Below are 23,857 nucleotides of genomic sequence, written 5' to 3'. Positions count from 1 at the left end.
CTTCTTCTTCTTCTTCTTCTTCTTCTTCTTCTTCTTCTTCTTCTTCTTCTTCTTCTTCTTCTTCTTCTTCTTCTTCTTCTTCTTCTTCTTCTTCTTCTTCTTCTTCTTCTTCTTCTTCTTCTTCTTCTTCTTCTTCTTCTTCTTCTTCTTCTTCTTCTTCTTCTTCTTCTTCTTCTTCTTCTTCTTCTTCTTCTTCTTCTTCTTCTTCTTCTTCTTCTTCTTCTTCTTCTTCTTCTTCTTCTTCTTCTTCTTCTTCTTCTTCTTCTTCTTCTTCTTCTTCTTCTTCTTCTTCTTCTTCTTCTTCTTCTTCTTCTTCTTCTTCTTCTTCTTCTTCTTCTTCTTCTTCTTCTTCTTCTTCTTCTTCTTCTTCTTCTTCTTCTTCTTCTTCTTCTTCTTCTTCTTCTTCTTCTTCTTCTTCTTCTTCTTCTTCTTCTTCTTCTTCTTCTTCTTCTTCTTCTTCTTCTTCTTCTTCTTCTTCTTCTTCTTCTTCTTCTTCTTCTTCTTCTTCTTCTTCTTCTTCTTCTTCTTCTTCTTCTTCTTCTTCTTCTTCTTCTTCACGAGTGAAAATATATCAAGAGAAATGATTAAATAAAACTAATGATATGAAGAAAACTAAAAGAAATTTGAGAAAACGAAACAAGAACGCAAGAGAAGAGAGTAACAGACGTTGCTCTTAGTCTGTGTGTTTTACTGTTTGTTATCACCCTTGTCCATCTTTGCTCACGTGTTCATTCATGTTCCAGTTAATCCAAGGCTCCAAGGGGCCAGTTAAGGCACCAAAGCTCCAGTTAATCCAAGGCTCCAAGGGGCCAGTTAAGGCACAAAGGCTCCTGTTAATCCAAGGCTCCAAGGGGCCAGTTAAGGCACCAAAAATCCTGTTAATCCAAGGGGCCAGTTAAGGCACCAAGGCTCCTGTTAATCGAAGGGTCCAAGGGGCCAGTTAAGGCACCAAGGCTCCAGTTAATCCAAGGCTCCAAGGAGCCACCCTCAAGTGCTGTGTGTGTGTGTGTGTGTGTGTGTGAGCCAGTCCCTCCCTTGCTGAAAATAATGAGAGAGAGAGAGAGAGAGAGAGAGAGAGAGAGAGAGAGAGAGAGAGAGAGACGAATATATCTCTGAAAGGCTAGGATATTGATTTAGAATGTGCACAAAGAAAGAACGTAGAAACAAAAATAGATAAATGAAAATAAGTAAAGAAATAAAACAAATAAAAATAATGGTACTAATATTAATCTTTCTTATTTATCCAAACAAAAAATAATAATAAAAGACACAATTAGCCTTGAATAGAAAAAAATAAAAAAACGAAACTGAAACCTCATAAATTTTGGCGGGAAGCGAGGAAAGAAAAGCGTGCATGGCGTCTGGCGGGAGTGAGGGAGGGACACCAGCTGGGAGTGTTCATTATACCTTTATTTTCACGCCCGCTAAGTGTCATGCGACGCTGCCCAACTCAACAACACTATAGGGCTCGGAGGAATTCCAGAACACACTATTGACTTCTGTGAATTGTGAGTACAGTATATTCTATTCTTTTTATTGTGTGCTTCTGGCAAGTGTGAAAACTGGATGGGATAAGATTGAAAGAAATGACCCCCTGTTTATTTATTTGTTTATTTTATTTATTTATTTATTTTTTTGTTGAGATGTTGATTTTGTTTGGTTTACTTCCTGTTCTTGTTCTTGTTCTCCTCTTTTCTCCTCCTCTTCCTCCTTCTATTTTTCATTACTTTGGCAAAAGAAGTATAATTCAGTTTGGATCATGTGAAGAATATTGATATATGTTTTGGCTATTTCCTTATGTATTTTATTTATTTATTTATTTATTTATTTATGCACCTGCTTTACTGTTTTGTGTATTTGTCTATCGTTCTCTGTCTGTCTGTCTGTCTGTTTATGTAGTACGGTTAGGTCGAGGGACGTATGTTGCCACTTTACATTTCACCATGATTTTATGAAGGAAACTTATTGCTCGACTAATATACGTAATTATGAGTTAGCGAGGATACAGTTTCGTCATTCAGTGGTCAGCATCAAGAAAACTTTAAACTAGCCTAACCACTTGTTCTTTGCATTGTCTATGAGAAAATGAGTTATGCGGCAGAAGTAATGTCTCTCGTTAGCATCATGAGAGACTGGCTGGAAAGAAGGATCATCAATCGTATCTCGCAATGTATTACTATTTTCGTAGCATTAAGTAAAGACGGGAAGGAAAAACGCGGCTATGTGCACTACAAGCCTAATTTATTTTATGGGCTTCTTGATATATTATTCCTCATCGTAGTTCTTATGATAGAATGTTCTTGATAATAACACTTTTTTCGATGGAGAAATATATATAGTTACTAATTTTTATTGATTACAACACCAAGTATCGAATCAAGTAACCTGCCACCATAACTGCCCATATACCAACTTTCCTTACCCTAAAAATAACAAGCGATTGCATAAAACCGAAAAAACCGACATAGAACCAAGAAAAGGCCGAAAAGTAAGAAAAGAACCGGTCATTTTCATCACCGGCGACTGAACCAACGAGCCTAAGAGAGAAGAGAGACGGTCTGGGATTGGCTGAGCTGGACCATTGCCTCTTTTCTCAACCAATAGGAGTCTTCGCTTCACCTGACCACCACCACCACCTTCACAACCTTCTCCCGCAGACGACCACAGCTAAGTCAAAAAGGTAAGAGAACATCATTTTAACCGACTTTTACACTCATTCACCCGTATGTAATGTCTAGATGGGTATTTTTTCAGTCAGTGTGTAAGTCGGTGGATTTGGATTGAGTTAAAAGGTGAGATTAGGGTGAAATAATGAAGGATCTCGTTCCTATCGTAGTAAATTCTGATATGTGTGTGGTTTCTAGGTATTAGTGCCCCATCATTTAGGTTTTTCAGCCCATACTCATTGTCAGATCAATATCCAGACCACGAGGTAAGATTAGGGTGAAATAATGAAGGATCTGGTTCTCATCATAGTAAATTCTGATGTCTGTTGTTTTTAGGTATTATTTTCTCATCATTTAGGTTTTTCAGTCCATTCTCATTGCCAGATCAGTATTCAGACCACGAAATATCATAAAGATAGGTCAATAGTCAGAATGAACTAGGTGTGTCGGTAAATTTGCAGTTTCAATCAATATACCTTAATTTATATTTCTTTTTCCCTATGTTTAACAAGCTTGGGGACCTCTTGGGGTTCTAGGGTGGGAAAAACAAACCTAACTTAACCTAAATTCTGTCCTGAAGTTATTATACATTTTCGATAGGGTAAAATGGGGTTATAAATGCTCGTAGAAGTGTGATCTAGGCCGTTAGAATGTGTATTGGTTAAAACTGCAGTAATTCTGGTGTGTCTTTCAGGAAATTTACCGTGTATTGATTCCTGCCCATATATTGTGGTCTTTTGTCCCTCTGCTTCCTAATTGTATAGAGAGAACTTTTATTTTATGCAAGAAGAGAAGCTGGCCAAGGGCAACAAAAAAAAAGGCCTAGTGGATTGCCATTTCCCTTAAAGATAATAATAGTTATCTAAAAGTAAGGGACAAATGTCTTGAAATCTCCCTCTTGAATTAAGTCAAGTCGTAGGAAGATGGAAATACAGAAGCAGATTGGGAGGTCCAGAGCTTACTAGAGAAAGGGACTGGATTATACGAAGGACAGTTTTAGTTAGCAAGATGTGTCTCCTGGCCCTTATTGTCTGGAACTCCCTACATGCTTCTATATTTCCCACTATGAAAAATTAGTAAAAAATTGCGATTTTCTGTATGAAAGGTTTTGTAAAGTCACTACAATATAGGAATTGAACTTATCTCATAATTTTCACACCAAGCATCTGTTTTACTCTGACTAAATTCAGATAGACAAAGATCTAGGAAGAAATTTAGAATCGCCTGATTGCTGTGGTTGCATCAGTAATTTTTTTTTCCCCATGATATTATTGATGTAGCACATTTATAGACAAGAGTGACAGGGATGGAAATAGAAAGGGGTGTGCAATACAAGGAGTACCATGTTAAAAGCACATATTTAATTGTAGCTTTCCATTTTTACTTGCGTTCTCATGTTGCCATCCACCTGATTCCCACTTTTACTTGTGTTGCTGTATTACTGTCCTTCTGATTCTCACTTCTTCTTGAGTTCTTTTCTACCTGATTCTATTTTTACTTTCCATTCCTACTTGTGTTCCCATGTTTGCTTTCCACGTGATTCCCATTTTTACTTGCTATGTGTTGCCATTCCACTTAATTAATTTCTACTTTTCTGTGTTGCTCTCCACCTGATTCCTACTTTTACTTGCCATTCTTACTTGTGTTCCTGTGTGTTGACATTCACCTGATTCCCACTCTTACTCGCTCTCGTGTTACGATCCACCCGATTTCCACTTTCACTAATGTTTTCATGTGTTGCCATCCCATCTGCAGGTCAGGATGGCAGGCGACGCTGGTGTTGGCTCCTCTGAGTTCAAGGGCTTGTCCAAGTTCTTCAACAGCTCTACCATAGCAGGGAGAGCCAATGTAAGTGGTTGCTTCTTTACTGCCAACGCTTTTACTGCAGTGTTTACCCCTCGTTAACCTTAATAGCACTGTGAAAATTGTTTACAGACTTAGCAGTGAAAAGAGGGGAAAAGGTCTATTGTCGTATTTCGTAGGACTTAAAATTGTTTGCAAAGAGACGAGAGAAAAGATCTGTGTGATATCCTACCATTGTAATAATTGTTTGCATGGAGACATGGGAGGGAAAAAGAGCAGAAAAAAGTAAATTTTCTTATTTCCTAGTGCTAAAAATTGTTTGGTTGGAGACACAGGAGGGAAAGAAACATTAATTATGTCTAATGGTGTGGAAATGTTCACAAGACCTTAGCACAGAATTAGTAACTGTACTTAATTTGCATCACCTTAGTTAAATTGGTCAGTCAGTTAATATTTTTGTAGATAATAGATGAATGTATTGTGTATGCATTATATGTGTGGTGTTCGAGATGTTGACTGCTTGTTGGTGTTCCAGGTGGGCAAGGCAACGTATGCCGTGCTTGGTCTCGTCATCCTGTACAATGTCATGAAGCCCAAGAAGAAGTAACTCTTTAAGGTTGATGTAAATACATATTATATTAAAATGTAGATAATAACATTCTTCTTTTTTGCCTCCTATGGTATCTTGTTCATATTGATTAAACTGTTTTTTGGTTACTGTGGTCTACTGTTCATATTAAATTATAGATAATAAAGTGTTTCCATGGTATGTTGTTCTCTCCAACCCAAACCTTGAGGAAGTGTCGTGGGACAAACATCACAGTAGATAGACTCATTATTTACAGACGGTTCAGGTTGGCAACTATGTTTTTATTTTATATAGTTATACATATACATGTTTTGTAATGCAGACTTCTTGTGATATAGTAAGTGCAGTAAATTGAGTTCCATGTACTTAGAAAGTCAAAAACCGTGAGGAAATTTTGACAAATGTTGCTGCAATACACCAAGACTTGTTGGTGACCTTGTGAATGTCTTTTGAACAACCTTACCATACATACCCTGACTTGATCTATAAAACTTATAATTGGGACATTGCTCAATAACAGTATTGTTCAGTACCATAGAGAGTCAATTCCTCCATCTATCAACTCAACACAACCATCTAGGTAACCATCCCCTTTTATCCCAGACATTTAGCTGTCCCTCCCTCCCCTCCTTTACTTCGAACATCCTTGGTCTGTCATTTACTTATAATTAATCTTGAAACATCCTCTCTAGCTAAAACAGTCTCAATGGAGTTATAGATTGTCATCTGTGCCAGTTTCTCTCATCCTCACAGCTGCTAAAACTTCAAAAGACCCTATCAACCAATGTATGGAGTGTGCTTCATATTTTTTTTGGAGGGATTCAACTCTTATTACTATTTCTAGACAGTGATAGGAAAAGCTTTTCATCTTACCAATTCCTCTTTTAACTGGGTGTCTTCATCTCCCATTATTGTAATGTTGGATCTCTTACTATCTTCTGCTATTTTCACATTAACTGCTCTTCTGATTTTATTAATTACATGTTTCCTCTCCTCCCACTGCATTGTTGCACAAGATATTCTTTCATTCCTATTCGGTCCACCTCTTTAAATAATGAGTATTCTCAATCATTCTTCCCTTCCCATTTTCTGATTAACTATGGAACTCCCTGCCAGCTTCTGTATTTCTTCCTTTCTATGAAATCAAATTCAACCAGGGTTACTAGTCAGGGTTACATGTCCTTTAAGAATAAGGGAAGCTGCTAGCTGTCACCCCTACGTGTGACAGTGCCTGTATGAAGCACACCTGCATACTTCCACTATCATACCCATCTCTCCATTGACAGCACTAACCTCCTTTGTGACATGCAAGGAATTTTCTTTAATAACAGCTTCTTGGTGTGAGTGTTATGGTGTCAAGTTTGTACCATACCTATGGCTGTAAGAATGAGCTGGTGAGACCATCATATTTTTGCTGAAGCTACAAGTTCTTGAGCTTTCTATTCTTTTTTTAATGTTCTGACTCATTCACTTTCCAACTCGCACCTTATTCTCGTATTTACCTAGTATCGCATTTCTATTCAACCTCATATTCATCCCTCCATTTCATAGGGGATTGAAAAAGATTTACAAACAATAAAACTTTACTGACTGACCAAATTCTGACTTGCTATGAAAGGGTCATTACATCTGCATAAATTAAGAGTATAATTCACAAATGTACATATCTTCAAGATCTGTACTAAAGAAGCAAAGTCCACACATGTATTTTCACTTCACACATAATTAAAAGTTAGAACACCACCACACTTGGGAAATGCTCAACAGGTCACTCTGAGGAAGAAGTCCTCTATGCTACACAGGGGATGTACCAATCATCTCATGGGATTAAGAGAAAACACTTAATTGTGACTGGGAATTGGAGGAAAGCAGCAAATCAAAACAGGACGTGTATCTTTTCATCTAAGAATGCCTAAGAATTAAGATGCAAAAATAATAATATAGAGTATTTCATTTATAAACAAATCATGGCTGTGTTTGGTACTCCAGCACAGGGAGGGAGGTATTGAATCAGAGTTCCTCTTCATGATCAATACTAAGTACCAGTCCACAACACAACACGGTAGTACTTGAAGAACAGTACCACCATCAGAGGGTTAAAAACAATTACAATGGGTGCCAGCTGCCTATCTTCAGGTGGTGGTTGGTCTGGGCTTGAGTATCAGCTTGCCGGTGTCGTCGCAGGACATGTTGAAGTCCACCAGCACGGCTCTGGTGCGAGAGGTGATAATGGAGGGAGACACCACCTTCTTGTGTATCCCCAGGATGAAGAGAATTACTGCAATGACATGTTACTCCATGTAAAGCTCATGCAATGAAGGATGACTGTGCAGGTCCCTGCATGCTGTTCTAATCAGGACAAACCTGCATGGCAGACTGCACACTATCAATAGCAGCAGACTGTAAGTAGTACAGTGATCAGTGAAGCATTGGAAGATAAGGGCTAAATAATATAAGACTAGGAATTCATTACATACAAAGGTCACTGTTAAGGCAACTTTTGCTGAACAACATTTAGTACTTGTGTGTCCCTGTCTGGTAATACATCTGGAATGGCAGACACACAGGAGTGACCCATGTGACTCGCACCACACGTCTGTTCAGCTGTTGTATTTAATAACCAACTCCAACTCCTATCTTGTTCAATTCAGTGTATGTATTCATTGACAGTCAGATGGGAGTAAATCTCTCATTTTCAAGTCAAATAAGTAAAGCAGTTTTGCACTACAGTAAATCTATATGTTGAAGATTTACTGTAATGCAAAACTCCTTTCCTCAACATATATGGTGTGAAGGCTTACTTAGAGCTGCGGCTGCGACAGTGAAGAAAGGATGGTTGAGGAGGGACTGGAGGAAGGTGGCATCCTGTGTCTTGGGATCGGTGAGCCACATGTAGGCACCAAAGGCTGTGCCCAGTGCCACAATTACCAACACAACTGAAACCATCATTTCTATACGAACAATCGTTCCATACAAGAAAAGAAAGTTTGGGGCAGAAGGTAACAAAATAAATCAACATCAGGATAAAATATTCCTTTAGCTTATTTATCATTTTGTGAGATCAGTGACATTCTTAGGCTTCTTTCTGCCTTCTTAATATAATTTTTTAAAGTTATGACTAGTAACAATATAACAATTCATGAAGGAATAACTCAATTGTAGATATTCAACAGTACAGAGTAAATGAGCAATAGACTGTTCAGAGGCAGAACCCCTTGACTCACTCCTCCATCGAGTGGTGGCAGGCTGTAGTCTGGCTATGACCTCTGTCAGACGACGCTCAAAGGCCTTCAGATCTGAAACACCAATTACTTCATTACATACATAAACACACACACACACACACTCGACTAGTGCCACAGGAGAACACTTGAAGCACCATCATATGAAAATCACTGTTTCTGTACACAAACAGTGCCTCAAAATTTCTCCTGCCTTGTGAGGTCACTTAGAACAATGTGTGTCTCAGCCAAAATGGTCAAAGTAGCACACAGTCTCTATCCTTTAGGAGTTGATATGCATTGACAAACACCAGAGTTTGCATGACTACCATACTGCTGACAAAAGTCTTCTTACCTTCACAAGCTGTTTGTTCCAGTGACATACTTTCAAACGTTTTATCTGGAAAGGAAAAAAAATATTAACACAAATCATTGATGAATAGGAAAAAAATGTGTATACAAATATATATTGTGGCTAGTGGCTTGGTAGAAAGTTGTATAAGTGGATGTGCAGAAGTAGACATGATAGCTGTTCTGCTGACATGACTAGGGCTGAGGAGTGACAAACCTCATTATTAATTTCTTAATATGAAGTGTGCAAGATGATTGAGTGAGAAGTAACAGCAATACATAGGTTTAAGTTAGGTAGCCAGTCAGTCAGCCAGCTGCTCTGGCTGACCTGGCGTTCTGTTATCCAGCCAGACAACCGATTATATTCCAGACACAAGGCCTGCCAGCCAGCCAGCCTACCAGTGAGCGGCCTAGCCTGTTCCTCACGGCAGCCAGCCACCAAGCCTGTCCCTCAGGCACGTCAAACCGATCCCTAACAGACCTGCTAGCCATCCAGCTAGCTTAATGGTTGCCTGCTAGGCAGCCAGCCAGTCATCAAGCCAACAGTCAGTGGGCACCGCCAGTACCTTTAGCCGCGGCCTTTATGGTGGCGGGATAGCTAGGCAAATGATACATAGGGGCTGGTGTTTTGAGTTTATGTGTATCTAATCTTATCACCTCACCTGTTCGCAACAGTGACTGTCAAATCTCAGCCACCGACTTCAAAACATAATAACTGATACACAGCCGACCCCCAGCAAGACTTATCTTGATCTTGATCTTATGTCTTAGTGGAGGTGATCTTGATCCTTTTCTTAAACTTAAGGCAGGTTCACACATGCCAATTTGCAACTGAAATTGTAAGTCGCTAGAAATATCGACCGAGCCCTTTTAGTAGGAACCCTTTTAGTAGGAACACGTCACACATAGCGCCTGGAAAGCATCGACTAGTTGGCGCCTCGGCGGGAAGTGAGTGTAAACAAACAAGTTCCCGCCTTAATTAATTTCTGAGGTCCCAGATGTGTTCTTTTTCCCGCACCAATTCTAACATCTCTACACCTGGAGACCACATTTTCAAAGCTTACTCCGTGATGTCACAAAGTAGATAAAGTAACAAATTGACTGAACAAGACCATGTTGGTCTTGTTTTGCGACTGTTTTTCCAGTCTCTATAGGTACCGACTTGCAATTTCAGTTGCAAATGGGCACGTGTGAACCCGCTTTTAGGATTAGTTTCAGTAAGCCAGTATTTTACACTACTAGTTTCAACATCCAGGATGCCATATTTTTTCTAGGGTCACATACTTTATCAGTTTCAATTATCATTTACTTTCTTCCCTCATACACACCCAACACTATTCCCGTCCTGTCTTTTCCATTTTAAGTCAACATTCCCAATTCCCTCATCACCATTAGCATCATCTCATTCCTGTCTTTCGCATGCTTCACACGCTCCATCATATGCTCCATCGTCTCATCCTCTTCCATGTCACACATCTGGCACACTTTGCTGCGGGACTCAGACCATCATTAACTCGATCATTGCATTCACAGTTAGGTCAGGTAAGGTTTGGTGTATATAGGTCGGGAAGCTTGGTCTTAATTTGCATCGGCACTTCGTGATGTTTCGATCTTATCTTGTTTTATTTTGCTATGTCCAACATCCATACACTGTGCCCTCGCGGCTCGCTTGAAAAAAAAAAAAAAAAAAAAAAATCAGCACCTCATACTACTTTCCATATATCGGCACCTCTTCTGCTCTATAGTTACCTCTCCAAGATGCTCGATCTTCTGTTCCATTTCATTCTTCCATTCATCCAGTCCTACACATTTCACCACTTTGTCTATCGCACCCACCTTATATCCCACTTTAAAGCCTCCCTATTTCTAGCAATCATAGTCCAGTCATTCACTGCATGCCTCCCTTAAAACAAATCACTGAAATATAATTAAGACGCTCTTTACTAACATCTTAAAACTCTTTCCCCCCCTGCTGCTCCTAACATTCCAAAAGAAAAAACAAAAAACGCATTTCTCTCTGGTCTTACACCATTCATTTGCTCCAATCTAGCTTTTGCACCTTAATGTTGCCTCGTATCTCTCTTTTAAAGTACTCGATCCTAGATTTCCTTTCAAAGCCTCTATCGCTGCATAATTGGTGCATTCAGTGTCATTCTTGCCACTTTAATTTGTGTAATTCATTTTCATACCATGCAGTCACATCTATACCAAACCTAATGCTCGCCACAACCTAACTCCTCGCAGAACGTCATTCTAGCTCATTCTTGTTGCACTTCCTACTAGACCCATCCACTGGTTCATCATGCTTATATTTTCACTTTTCTCCTTGTATTTTAAGATAAGGAAATATAGAGGAAGGGAGTGGCCCGAACGAATAGGCTTTTGTTTTTTGTTTTTTTTCAGTACCGCGAGTTATGCGATCCCAGCTCGAGTTTAGCGCTAATACTTAAAGAACAAAGTAAGCGCCAAGCTTGAGAAGGGTGAGTGGTAGAGGGGTGTATTTTTGAGGCGCTTGCGAAGAACTAAAGATTCCTAAAGTTTATACGGTGTTTCTGCCATGCTATGTTGGATTCATTAGTCTTGTCCGTCTTTAGAACGGGAATACCCGCGTTTGTTTCGGCTACAGAAAAAAAAAAAATAATTGACCTTATTTCCATCTCATAGATGGCAGGAATTTTAGTTTTCAGTGTTTTGAACAATATATATATATATATTTCTAATATCATTGAATGGATGGATTTTAATATGGTTAAAGACGGTACAGTTTAAGAAGTCTTTTTATTTTATAAGATAGAAACCATTGAAGATTAAAAAGAAAGCGATATTGATATTTTCAATCAATCTACATCTTCGTATGAAATATTTTGGTAAGTAACCAGAATATGCACTACCACGGTAGGTAGTGATGGGTGAAAACACCGATCTGATATAAAAATTTGTTATGATACGCCAGGAAACCACTGTGGGATTGATTAAAGATAAACCTTGACCTTTTTTAATCAACAAACAACTTGTAGCAGCAAGTTTTGAAGAGTGACAGGTGTGAATAGTGACTTGAGCAAAATGAGGGAGCAGGCAAGTCGAAGGTGTCACAAGAAGAAGAAGAGGGAGTCAGGAAGCCGAGGTGCCGCATCATTTACGTCATTTACTCCAACACTTTTGTATTAACTCTTGTGGGACTCACTCTGCCTGGCTCGGGATCTGCCCCACCACCGCTCAGAGCAGACGGCAGCCCCTAACAAGCGGCAATGACGGCGTATCAAGGTAATATGCCTGGCAGGGTTTGGCGGCCTGTCAGCTGGGAGTGTTTTGAATGATTGGCTGGGAATTATTGCGTGCAGAGAGGAATACTGTCACCTAGCGGGCTCTGTTCGTGTGTTTCTTTGCTTTTCTCCTCTTGTCGCTGGTGTTCTTGTTGTTTCATGCATAATTAGTGTGTTGGTGCATGCTGTGCCTGTATTTTATTTAGTCTTCGTTCAAGGGTGTGGAATGGCTTTGAAATCTGTACAGTGTGTTGTTAATACGAGGTGTTATTGTGGTATTGTACTCTCCATTCCCTCTTCATGGATGGTAGCTTCTCTGGTTCGTGGTGTGGATATTGAAAGTTACCGTAATATAGATAGATGATAATTAACACCTTCAGTACCATGCCGCGTTTTCATATTCACTCTGGATGCTATTTGGTGAGTTTATACTGCTTCAGAAACTTTTGTGGGCACTGAAATAGTGAAGGCTGTGGCCATTAATCTTCTGACCTCCATAGACTTCCTGATGTATGTAAAATAGTCTAATCACACTCCCCAAAAAAATCATGGTAAAATGCGTCTCAGTATTGAAAGGGTTAAAACCAAGGGAATTCGCTTATTGGTAGAACAAACCCGACATTATAGTGGTTTTTTTTTTCAGAGAAGAGATGAACACTAGCTAATCACTGAGAAATTAGTGAAATAAAAAAAAAAAAAAAAACGGCACTAAATAACCCACTAACTTACTTTATTTACTCAATTTTTCACTGCAGAGCCATGAAAGAGAGTTAAATGTGCACTGAGAAATTACCAAAATAATAAAAAAAAAAAAAAAATTGAGCTCTGAATAACCCACTAACATATTTAATTAATTCAACTTTTTACTGCAAAATCATGAAGGAGAGTAAAAAGTGCTTCACTTCAGACACATTACTCTCCAGAGAGGTGATTATGCTGGGACCAGGTGGTGAAGGTGTGCATAATGAATACCTTGTGTCTCAGTGAAAGGAATGTTATATTTAAATCCTTGTCTATTTCTGTCTCGACCAAGTGGGTGCTACCATTTAATTTTTTTTTCAGAGGTCCTGCGTCAATTTTTTTTATCTATGTCATATTTTCATTTATTTATCAATTTTTTATTTTATTCTACTTATCATCACTTGTGTTTTGCCTCAAACTTCCGCTATTACTGCGTTCTTTAATGTTTTCTTCATGTTTTGTTCTTAATTTTTGTTTGTATTGTAATTTCGATAGTAATGCTTTCGATAGTAACGCTTTAACTTTCTATTCTTCTTGGTTTACTACTGGTATCTTCATCACTCATCTCACCACAGTCACTAGTACCACCACCTCTCATACCTTATCATTTTGAGGAGGAGGAGGAGGAGGAGGAGGAGGAGGAGGAGGAGGATAATAAGAAAGAGAAAAAAAATAATGCCCATGTGTGAAATGGCCAATTAATGTACATTCCCTGTCTCTCATGAACAGTGAAGGTGAAATGGGGGAAGGAGATGTACCCTGACATAGAGCTGAACACCGGGGAGCCTCCCATGGTGTTCAAGGCTCAGCTCTTCGCCCTGACTGGTGTCCAGCCACACCGCCAGAAGATCATGCTCAAGGGCGCCACACTCAAGGACAATACCTGGGATGGCATGAAGATTAAGGAAGTAAGTCTTGTATCATTGTGTATTTGATGTTTTTTCTTTCCTCCTCCTCCTCCTCCTCCTCCTCCTCCTCCTCCTCCTCCTCCTCCTCCTCCTCCTCCTCCTCCTCCTCCTCCTCCTCCTCCTGTACTGTCCTGTCTTTCTTCTGTGTAGCTAGTTAGTAGTTACCAAATAGCCTCGAAAGGAACAAGAGGTCTTTTGCTGTTTGACTTTCCTTTGTATTCCTCCTCCTCCTCCTCCTCCTCCTCTTAGTATACCTGTTATAATTAACAAGTGAGAGGATGTAAGTTTTATATCAGTGTGTATTTGATGTTTTTTCCTTACTTTCTATTTTAAGTATGTAAGTTTTGTATCATTGCGTATTAGATGTTTTATCTCTTAATCTTTATTTTGGCAAGATTGCATTGAACTTGTGTTATATTCCCCGTGTTTTTTTTTTAATTAATTAATTATTTTTTTTTTCTTTATTTTCTTTTAGTATCAAAGTGTCTTTTTTTCTTTTTTTTTTTCCATGTCATATGTATGCATTTATTTTCTTGTGATATGTTTCTCAATTCCATTACTGTGGTTAGATTTGTTTTATTTATTTCTCTCTCTCTCTCTCTCTCTCTCTCTCTCTCTCTCTCTCTCTCTCTCTCTCTCTCTCTCTCTCTCTCTCTCTCTCTCTCTCTCTCTCTCTCTCTCTCTCTCTCTCTCTCTCTCTCTCTCTCTCTCTCTCTCTCTCTCTCTCTCTCTCTCTCTCTCTCTCTCTCTCTCTCTAGGGTGTGATGGTCCTCATGATGGGCAGTAAGGAGGAGGACGTCCCTGTTGAACCCACAGAGAAGCCCAGTTTTATCGAGGACATGACAGAGGCTGAGAGGAACACTGCCGTAAGTTATCTTCATGTTTTTGCTCTTCTCTCTTCCTGACACTTAATTATTTTGTGGTGCCAGAATGTCATAGATCTGTAATTTGGGATATTCATTTATTTGTCTTCAAGTGTATTATGTGTTTTAGTTGGAGTTACCTTGATTTGCTAGTACTGTAGCTGTTATTTGTGCTCTCCTTTCATCCCAACACCTTATCATGTGGTGCCAGAATATCTCAGTATCTGTAATATTTTGGGTATTCATTTGTTTATTTTCAAGTGTATTGTGTTTTAATCCCTTTTTAGTTGGAGTTACCTTTATCTACTACTATTTTCAAGTGTATTGTGTTTTAATCCTCTTTAGTTGGGAGTTATCTTGATCTGCTACCTGTTGTTGTTGTTTTTTTTTTAGCTCATCTCTCACAATTCCCTTCTCCTAACACCTTTTTCTTCTTGTGGTGCTGGAATATCTTAACAATATCCATAATTTTTGGGTATTCTTGAGTTTAGTTTGAAGTGTATTGTATGTTTTTAATTGCCGTTTCAGTTGGAGCTGCCAGTTGGTATCAAGAACCTTGGGAACACTTGCTATCTGAATGCTGTGGTCCAGTGTCTCAAGACGGTTCCTGAACTGCACTCTGCCATCATTGACTTCAAACCCAAGCGTGAGTTAAAGCATCAAGCAACACATGGCTCACTTCCTCAGTATTTAGTGTTTTTCCTCATTCTTAAGTTTTCTGATCTGCTTAGAATGTGTCATGTTGTATTAGGAGATTGTCAGCCAATTCAATGATCCAAGAACATAAGACAGGCAGACAGGCAACACTAAACACTGGAGATAAGTGAAGAAGGTTGCTTGATATATGACAGCAGCTGTATGTGTGTTGCCTGGCCATGACCTTCCTCTGTGCCTGCAGGACCTGGCGCTGAGGGTGAGTCATCAGGCACACCCTCCTCCATGCTGACACTGGAGGTGGACTCCGGCTCTCTGCTGACGTTGGCCATCCAGGACTGTTACCGCACCATGGATTCCGGCAAGACGGCTGTTCCTGTCGTGCTAGTCAACTTGTTCCGCTCAACCTTCCCCAGGTGAGTGTATGTGGAGTGTGATTTTGAAATGACTTACTCCTATAAAATATTTATAAAGATACATTATTTGTAGATCTTTATAATTGATGTTATGCATTTCTAGTGTCTTTGAGATAGATTCCATGAGAACTCTGATTATTGATATGAATTCTGCATTTATGAATCATGACAAATGACAGAACTATTTAATTTGGTACTTTACAAATAAAACATCAACAAACCAAAGTGCACCTGTGTTTTCTAGGTGTAGCAAAGTACGTTTTAAGCTTGTGGTGCTGAAACTGACATTTTAATAACAGGATACAAAGGGAAGAGAGAATATTTATGAATTATATTATGCCAAGTCAGAAAGTTATATTTATTATGTAATGAGAATGTATGGATGAAGAGGAATGGTTGCTGAAGATTGTGTGTGTGGTCAGGTTTGCAGAGCAGGGAGAACAGGGGATGTACATGCAGCAGGACGCCTCAGAGTGCTGGACGGAGCTGATGCGCTTGCTGATGCAGGAGGTGCCGGCCAAGGATGCCTCCAAGACTGCCAAAAGCTTTGCGTGAGTATCCACTGGCACTGAAGGAGGAGATCCACCCTTAGACACTTCACTAAGCCAAGGGAAATGTGTCGAGTGTATAGTTTAGCCAAGCAGAACTACAAATCACAAACAAAAGGGATATGAGATGTTGATATGGTAGAACTCAGTGATGACTAATTCTCTCTCTCTCTCTCTCTCTCTCTCTCTCTCTCTCTCTCTCTCTCTCTCTCTCTCTCTCTCTCTCTCTCTCTCTCTCTCTCATTCATAGCTTATATAATCTAAAATATCCAATTACAGCATGTCAACGAATATTTTTCACGAGACCTTACTGTAGCACCACATGACCTAATATTGTGGTACCTTTCTCTCCCCTCCCTCCCTCACACCACACCAGGTCGTCACTCATTGACCAGTACTTCTCGGGGGAGTATTCGTGTGAGTGGAAGTGTGTGGAGAGTGAGGAGGAGGAGGTAACGCACACCACAGACAAGTTCCAGCAGCTGCTCTGTCACATCAGCCAAGACGTCAAGTACCTCCACACAGGACTGGTGGCCAAAATGCAGGTGTGTGGTGGTGGTAGTAGTAATGGTGGTGCTGGTGGTGGTGTGTCTGTCAGTAAAGTAAGGTTGTTCATCTGTACTGGATACCTTCATGGTACAAGAATAGGTGAATTGTGATTTAACCCCTTCAGTACTAAGACATATTTTTACCAGTTTTGGGTATGATTTGATGGTTTTATTGACATTAGGAAGAGTCTATGGAGGTCAGAAAATCAATGGCCATGGTTCACTATTTTTAATCCCCACATAAGTTTTTGAAGCTGTATAAAATCACCAAATAGTCAGCAGAATGAATATGGAAACATGACATGGTACTGAAGAGGGTTAAAAAAAAATTATCTTATATGTAATAGAAAAAGTGTTATTAATTCAATATTTTAAAGTCTCAGTTAATCCAGATTTCTATATTTTCTCTGTATTCTTTATTTTTTTGGGTTTTGAAGAGTTTTTTTATACGTCTTAATAAATCTGAATAATTCTCCATGTGTAAATCAAGATGTTTGACTTGTGGTGTTAAAAATTGTTGAAGTTGAATGTTTGTAGATTATTTTTACAGTTATTCAATTGATTACAGGGGAGGGAGAAATGAGTGCTGGTTATGTAATTATCATGCATGTTATATTATATAATTATGCATGTTATATAATTATTAGAAGATTTTATAGTACATGTAATGAAGAACTAATACTACAGATGTTAATTCTCTCTCTCTCTCTCTCTCTCTCTCTCTCTCTCTCTCTCTCTCTCTCTCTCTCTCTCTCTCTCTCTCTCTCTCTCTCTCTCTGCAGGAACAAATCACCAAGAGGTCGGCCCTGCTGGATAGAGATGCTGTGTACACAAAAAAGTCCAAAATTTCTAGATTACCTGCATACTTAGCTGTAGAGATGGTCAGGTAAGGATCCCAACACTAACAGTATTTTTTTCACTCACTTCGTATCATGGTCAAGGGAAAGAGATTGTTATGTTGAGGAATTGCATATGAGTTGTTGGTCTTACGTTTCAGGACTGTGAGGTAGTGACAATATTTGGCTTGTTTGTTAACTCTCTCTCAGACCTGCTTGTGGACTGGGATCTAAGTGGGCCTTTTTATTTTTATTGTTCTTGTTGCCCCTTGCCAAATTTCTCTTTAGCATAGAAAAGAGAATGAAATAAAGCAAAGAGGAGTTTGTCTAAGAAGAATCACTGAGGAATGAATTATGTAAGGTGTTGTAGATATAATAGAAGGGAACTCAGCCTGTTTGTAGTGGTGCTTTGAATGTTATATCTGGGAGTGGGACACAGATATGGATGGATGTATGAGTAATTGTAAAGATACATTTTTTATTATCTCATATATGACTGAGGTGTTTAGTTTCAATTTATGTATCACTAAGTAGAGATTACTTTACCTTTTAGAACATGTACAGGAGAGAAATTAATCACTTCTTTACTGGGATGCGATTTTACCATGAGTTTTAGGTGTGTTTAGACTATTTTATTGGCATTAGGAAGGATTTATGGAGGTCAGAAGATTAATTACCTCAGTCTTCACTATTTTGAATTCCACTTGAGCTTCTGATGCTGTATAAAATCACCAAATAGTAAGCAGAATAAATATGGAAATGCATCATGGTACTGAAGAGGTTAAGGAAGTATTTATGAATATCTTGAAACCTCTCTGTTCTAATCAATCCTTTCTATAATTCTGTACTAATGTTGAAAGACTTTTTTTATGTATTACAGTCTATTAACCTTTTCAGTACCATGCCATGCTTTCATATTTATTCTCCTTTGTATTTGATGATTTTATACAGCTTCAGAAATTGGGGATTAGAATAGTGAAGACTGTGGACCACTAATCTTATGACCTCCATAGACCCTTCCTAATGTAAATAAAACCGTCTAATCATACCCCCAAAACTCTTAATAAAAATGCATCCCAGTACTGAAGGGGGTTAAAATATAGTTTTGTAACTTAGGAAAAATTTAATTAACCATATGATCCTTTATTCATATCCATCAAAAAGAGTTTATAACCCTGATTTCAATATTAACTCTTTCAGTACTGGAACACATTTTTACCTTGAGATTTGTGTACGATTAGACCATTTTATTGACATTAGGAAGAGTGTATGGAAATGTATAAGATTAATGGCTACAGTTTTCACTATTTTAATCCCCTACATGAGTTTCTGAAGCTATATAAAATCACCATATTGTAAGCAGAATGAATATGGGAACACATCATAGTATTGAAGTTAACAAAAGCTGACCAGAACAGTGACAAGTGGAAAGATTAACACACGTGGTCTTTTGCATCAGGTTTTTTTACAAGGAGAAGGAAGCTGTGAATGCCAAGATCTTGAAGGACGTCAAGTTCCCCATGGTGTTGGACGTGTTTGACCTGTGCACGCCAGAACTGCAGAAGAAACTGTCACCCATCAGGGGAAAATACAAGGCAAGTCAGGAAGGAATAGATAAATAGAAAAGGAGAGATACATAGAGATACATAGATAGATAGATAAATAGCCACATCATTGAGCATAAGACAAGTTAAAAAGTGTATAAATGAATAGGTAGATACATACATAGACACTTCATAGATAAATAGGCAGATAGATAGATAGATAGATAGACACTTCATTCATCATAAGACAAGTAAGAAGTGTATAAATAGATAGATAGGCAAATACATAGACACTTTATAGAGTGTAAGACAAGTATAGATAGATAGATATAGATAGATAAATACATTGGCACTTTCTTTGAGTGTGAGACAAGTAAGCAGTGTATAGACAGATAGATGGATACTTCATTTATCACAAGGCAAGTTAGGAGTGTAAAGATATACAGGATAGATGGATAGATACAGATACTTATAGACCACAGGAAAAGTGAGAAGTATATAGATAGACAGATTTTATTTCACCATTTCTGTTGCCATTGGCTCAGTTTTCACTCTTGCATAGAAGAAAAAAGGAAGAAAACAGAGTGTATAGATAGATAGATTGATTGGTACTGTATTGACCACTGTACGTTATTTTATACAGATTTATAAGTGAAATAATGTGTTTTCCAGGTAACATAGATGGGTGCCAAGCGTGAAATTAACCTGTATATTTATTTTGTCACAGGATATGGAGGAGAGACAGATTGAGGAGGAGAGAGCCATGAGAAGAGGCAAATCAATCAGTAAGGAAGAGAAACCCAAAACAAAAACCCTTCCCTTCTGGTTTGAGGATGGTAAGTAAAGGTGTCAGGGTAGTTAGTAAGAGAAACCACCCTCCTCCTCCTCCTCCTCCTCCTCCTCCTCCTCCTCCTCCTCCTCCTCCTTTTTTTTTTATGCAAGAGGGAGACCTGGCAAGGGCAACAATCGAAAACTTCACATTGCCAGGAAATTTTCATTACAGCATATTTTTTTTTTTTTTTTGTTAATTTTCTTTCTTATAACTGGAAACAAAATTTGTGGTTATACTGTATTTCACAATGCCAGGAAGTTTTCATTACAGCATACCTTATTTTGCATATTTTCTTTCTTATAACTGGAAAAAAAATTAGCAAAGAATTGGACTTAGCTGGTGAGAATGTTGCGACTTTTTTGTATATGTTCTTTTTTATAACTGAGAAAAAAAAAATAGCGGAGGGAGAATTGTACTTGGCTTATGAGAATATTGTGACATTTTTGTATATTTTCTTTTTATAACTGGGAAATAAGTTAGCAAAGAATTATGCTTAGCAAGAATATTCAGACTTCTTTGTATACATCCTTTTTTATAACTAGAAAAAAAATAAGCTGAGAGAATTGTACTTAGCTAATGAGAATATTGTGCTGCCGTCCACTTACAGACTACGGGAGCAACAACAGCGGCTTCTACCAGCTGCAGGCGGTTCTGACTCACCAGGGGCGGTCCTCTTCTTCGGGGCACTACGTGGGGTGGGTGCGGTGGCGGGGCAATGAGTGGCTTAAGTGTGACGATGATGATGTCACGCCAGTGTTGGAGGAGGACATTCTTAAGCTCTCAGGCGGAGGTGAGTGCTGGGGTGTTGAATTGAGTGAGTGACTGACTGAATGAGTGCAGTGCTGGGGTGTTGAACAGAGAGAGTGAGTGAGTGAGTCAGTGAGTGCAGCACTGAGGTGATGTAGAGGTGTTGTTTTTCTGTTATTCTCATCAATTCCTATGTGATGTGTACTTCTTCCTGTGTCATTGCTTTATTTTATTCTCTATTTGTTTCTATGTTTTTTTATGCATTCTTGTTCATGTGTTCCTTTCAGTGATCATTTTTGATCATGAATAAATATGAACACAGACAAATGTAAACACACACATTAATCAACTTTCTGTAGTTTGCTGAAAGTGCTCATGAACAAACTGATCTATTTTATCTATATACAAGGATGACATTCCCTTTAGTGTTAGGATATTCAAGACATGATACGGAACCTTTAACCCTTTCAGTACCATGATGCATTTCCATATTCATTCTATTTACTATTTGGTGATTTTATACAGCTTCAGAAACTTACGTGGGAATTAGAATAGTGAAGACTCTAGCTATTAATCTTCTGACCTCCATAGACCCTTCCTAATGTCAATAAAATGGTCTAATTGTACACAAATCTCAAAGTAAAAATGTGTCCAAGTACTGAAATGGTTAAGTTGTCGTTGATGCTTACTGGGATGGCCATCACAGGATTCTACAGGCCAGGAAGTAACGATCTCACACAGAAACAACTGGGAAGCATACTGCAATGGCTTTTACTACGATGAGCTGTGGATTTATGCCATGACAGCTTTACAATTGAGCGTTTTGTTTATTGGATGCATGTGATGTCTTTACAGTCACATCAGCACAAACCCTGACAATTTTTCAGTGTCTGGTACATTTTTGAATGTTTAGATAAGAACTGCAGTAATTTTTGGTATGCCTATGGAAGGAAATAGGGTGTAGAAAATGAACACATGAAATCACACAAGGATGGAACATTTGGAATAGAGGGAATGAGCAGTTTGCACCACAGATGAACACATGACATAACCAAGGAGTGCAGGAACACAAAGGTAATTTATGGACCCTTATTCTGAAATGCTTTGCCCTCTCAGTGTCACAAGTTTCCAAAGGCTGTAGTTTGAAGATACTCGTGTTTTTAAGGGTATTTCTATGGTTTTGGTGATGGATAAGCAAGATTTCTAGTTTAATACAAGGAGAAACTTTACTATCAATGCTTTCCAAACACTAATTGAAGATACTCACATTTTTAAAGAGTTTAAATGGTTCTGGTGATGGATTGCCAATATTTCTAGTTTGTTATTAGGAGAAACTGTCTTGAAAACCGAGCTAATTGTCTCTGTGACCTTGGAAAATTATTGTGGTGAGAGAGCAAAGTGTTTCTATATACCGGCAATAGTAGTGACTTTGTAGAACATTGCACATCTTTCATATTGACACACACGTACATTCTTTTGTTAGTCAGGCAATTAGATTTAGTGTTGTGTTAGAGATGGCTATAGTAGTTCCAGAGTGTGATAAAGTAGATGGTGTTACTTCTTCATTTAGGGATTAGGGGAGGTTTATGTAAATTCAGAAAAAAATAGTGAAGGATTAGGTAGTATTGTAAGTTTTTCTGTATTGTATCAAATTTTTGTTTCTAGCTGTTTTTAACTCACTCTCTTTTTTTTTTTTCTCTCTCTCTCTCTCTCTCTCTCTCTCTCTCTCTCTCTCTCTCTCTCTCTCTCTCTCTCTCTCTCTCTCTCTCTCTCTCTCTCTCTCTCTCTCTGAGAGCAAGGAAAAACACACACACACACACACACACACACACAAAAGGAATATTCATGATTTTAAGAAAAAGCTGGACATTAATAGATATGGAGACGGGACAACACGAGCATAGCTCTTTTCCCGTATGTTACAATTAGGTAAATAGGTAAATACACACACACACACACACACACGCACACACACACACACACACACGGCCCGGTAGCTCAGTGGTTAGAGTGCTGGCTTCACAAGCCAGAGGACCGGGGTTCGATTCCCCGGTCGGGTGGAGATATTTGGGTGTGTCTCCTTTCACATGTAGCCCCTGTTCACCTAGCAGTGAGTAGGTACGGGATGTAAATCGAGGAGTTGTGACCTTGTTGTCCCGGTGTGTGGTGTGTGCCTGGTCTCAGGCCTATCCGAAGATCGGAAATAATGAACTCTGAGCTCGTTCCGTAGGGTAACGTCTGGCTGTCTCATCAGAGACTGCAGCAGATCAAACAGTGAACACACACACACACACACACACACACACACACACATGTAGTACAGTTTGATAACATGCCTAGTGATAAGAGACAAACTACTGTATTATTTTCTTTCCATGGTTTTCCAGGAGACTGGCACTGTGCCTACATCCTGCTGTATGGGCCCAGGATATTGGAGGTGGTGGAGGAGGATGAGAAGAAAAAGGCTGGGGAAGAAAAGGCGAAGGATGAAACAAAAATGGAGACGGAGTAACGTTGATCATTCCTCTTAACATTAATTGCCTCTTCTCTGCTGAAAAAAAAATAAAATAATAGAGAAGAGGAATGACTTGAGAAAGGCATAAATGACTTTTTCAAACATCATATCAGAGAACTGTTACATGGCAAGTGGGCAGAGGGTGGCATTGCTTCAGAACAGTGCTCTTGGCTGAGTTTGTTCACGGTTGGTCGGTCTTGAAAAGATAATTGCACGATTGACACAACAACAGCAAGCCTCCCTCACTCTACTTGCTCAGAAGTATTGAGTCTATCTAGAAAGTTGGCATGCAGCTTGTTGTGATGTTTGTATATGTGTGTGTATGTATGAGTGTGTGTGTGTGTTCGAGAGAGAGGGAAAGAAAGGGTTTTACTGCCTTATTGTCATTGTTTGTACATTGCTGAAGTCAATATACCGGTTCTAATAAAATTTACCATTGCCTGGATCTGAGTTGTTTTCTTTAGATTTGAAGGAAAGTTTCTTACATTTGTCACGGTTGTCATGCCCAGCCTTATGTGGAGGTGTGTGGCATGTTGCCCATGTGTTGCCACCTCCATGGATATGCCGTGTGCCACCTTATATACTTGTATGTGGTGTTCTTATATACAAGGTGTCTTAACAGTCTTATATACCTGTGTATGGTGGCACTATCTTGTATATGCAGCATTGAATATTTATTCCGGGAACTTCTCTTGAATAAAAGTTGTGTCAAACAGTCACATATAGATGATGAACACCTGGTAGTATGTTGAGCTTGTGTGTGTCAGGACTCACTATAGGTCATGTGCTTTCAAGGAGTACTGAGTGGTGAA

At 38.9% G+C, this 23,857-nt stretch overlaps 2 protein-coding genes and 1 long non-coding RNA gene across 4 annotated transcripts; 2 read left to right on the top strand and 1 right to left on the bottom strand.

The window, feature by feature from the left end:
- The first annotated feature begins 2,531 nt into the window (after window positions 1-2,531).
- On the top strand, window positions 2,532-5,125 carry LOC123508796. Its single transcript, XR_006676006.1, has 3 exons — window positions 2,532-2,680; window positions 4,422-4,514; window positions 5,005-5,125. It is a non-coding gene; the product is annotated as an uncharacterized LOC123508796 (long non-coding RNA).
- Window positions 5,126-6,623: 1,498 nt separating this feature from the next.
- LOC123508794 (nuclear envelope phosphatase-regulatory subunit 1-like) lies at window positions 6,624-9,423 on the bottom strand. Of its 2 annotated transcripts, none has more exons than XM_045262711.1 (5): window positions 9,293-9,423; window positions 8,635-8,679; window positions 8,283-8,354; window positions 7,860-7,994; window positions 6,624-7,336 (listed from the first exon to the last, which is right to left on the bottom strand). In XM_045262711.1, the coding sequence occupies exons 2-5, from the start codon at window positions 8,660-8,662 to the stop codon at window positions 7,191-7,193; spliced, it is 381 nt and encodes a 126-aa protein (XP_045118646.1). In that variant the 5' UTR covers window positions 8,663-8,679; window positions 9,293-9,423; the 3' UTR covers window positions 6,624-7,190. The 2 variants fall into 2 exon arrangements, with proteins under 2 accessions (XP_045118646.1, XP_045118645.1); XM_045262710.1 differs by lacking the exon at window positions 9,293-9,423 and adding an exon at window positions 9,197-9,260.
- A 2,279-nt stretch (window positions 9,424-11,702) lies between these two features.
- On the top strand, window positions 11,703-23,490 carry LOC123508782 (ubiquitin carboxyl-terminal hydrolase 14-like). The gene is made up of 12 exons (XM_045262691.1): window positions 11,703-11,894; window positions 13,364-13,542; window positions 14,301-14,408; window positions 14,934-15,051; window positions 15,304-15,475; window positions 15,898-16,026; window positions 16,400-16,568; window positions 17,354-17,457; window positions 18,867-19,002; window positions 19,679-19,787; window positions 20,391-20,573; window positions 22,918-23,490. The coding sequence occupies exons 1-12, from the start codon at window positions 11,879-11,881 to the stop codon at window positions 23,040-23,042; spliced, it is 1,548 nt and encodes a 515-aa protein (XP_045118626.1). The 5' UTR covers window positions 11,703-11,878; the 3' UTR covers window positions 23,043-23,490.
- Window positions 23,491-23,857: the final 367 nt, after the last annotated feature.

This window comes from Portunus trituberculatus, chromosome 25 (genome assembly GCF_017591435.1).
Source record: "Portunus trituberculatus isolate SZX2019 chromosome 25, ASM1759143v1, whole genome shotgun sequence".
NCBI classification, from domain to species: domain Eukaryota; kingdom Metazoa; phylum Arthropoda; class Malacostraca; order Decapoda; family Portunidae; genus Portunus; species Portunus trituberculatus.
The sequence above is the reverse complement of the archived record's forward strand: the minus strand, read 5'-3'. Positions and strand labels throughout refer to the sequence as shown.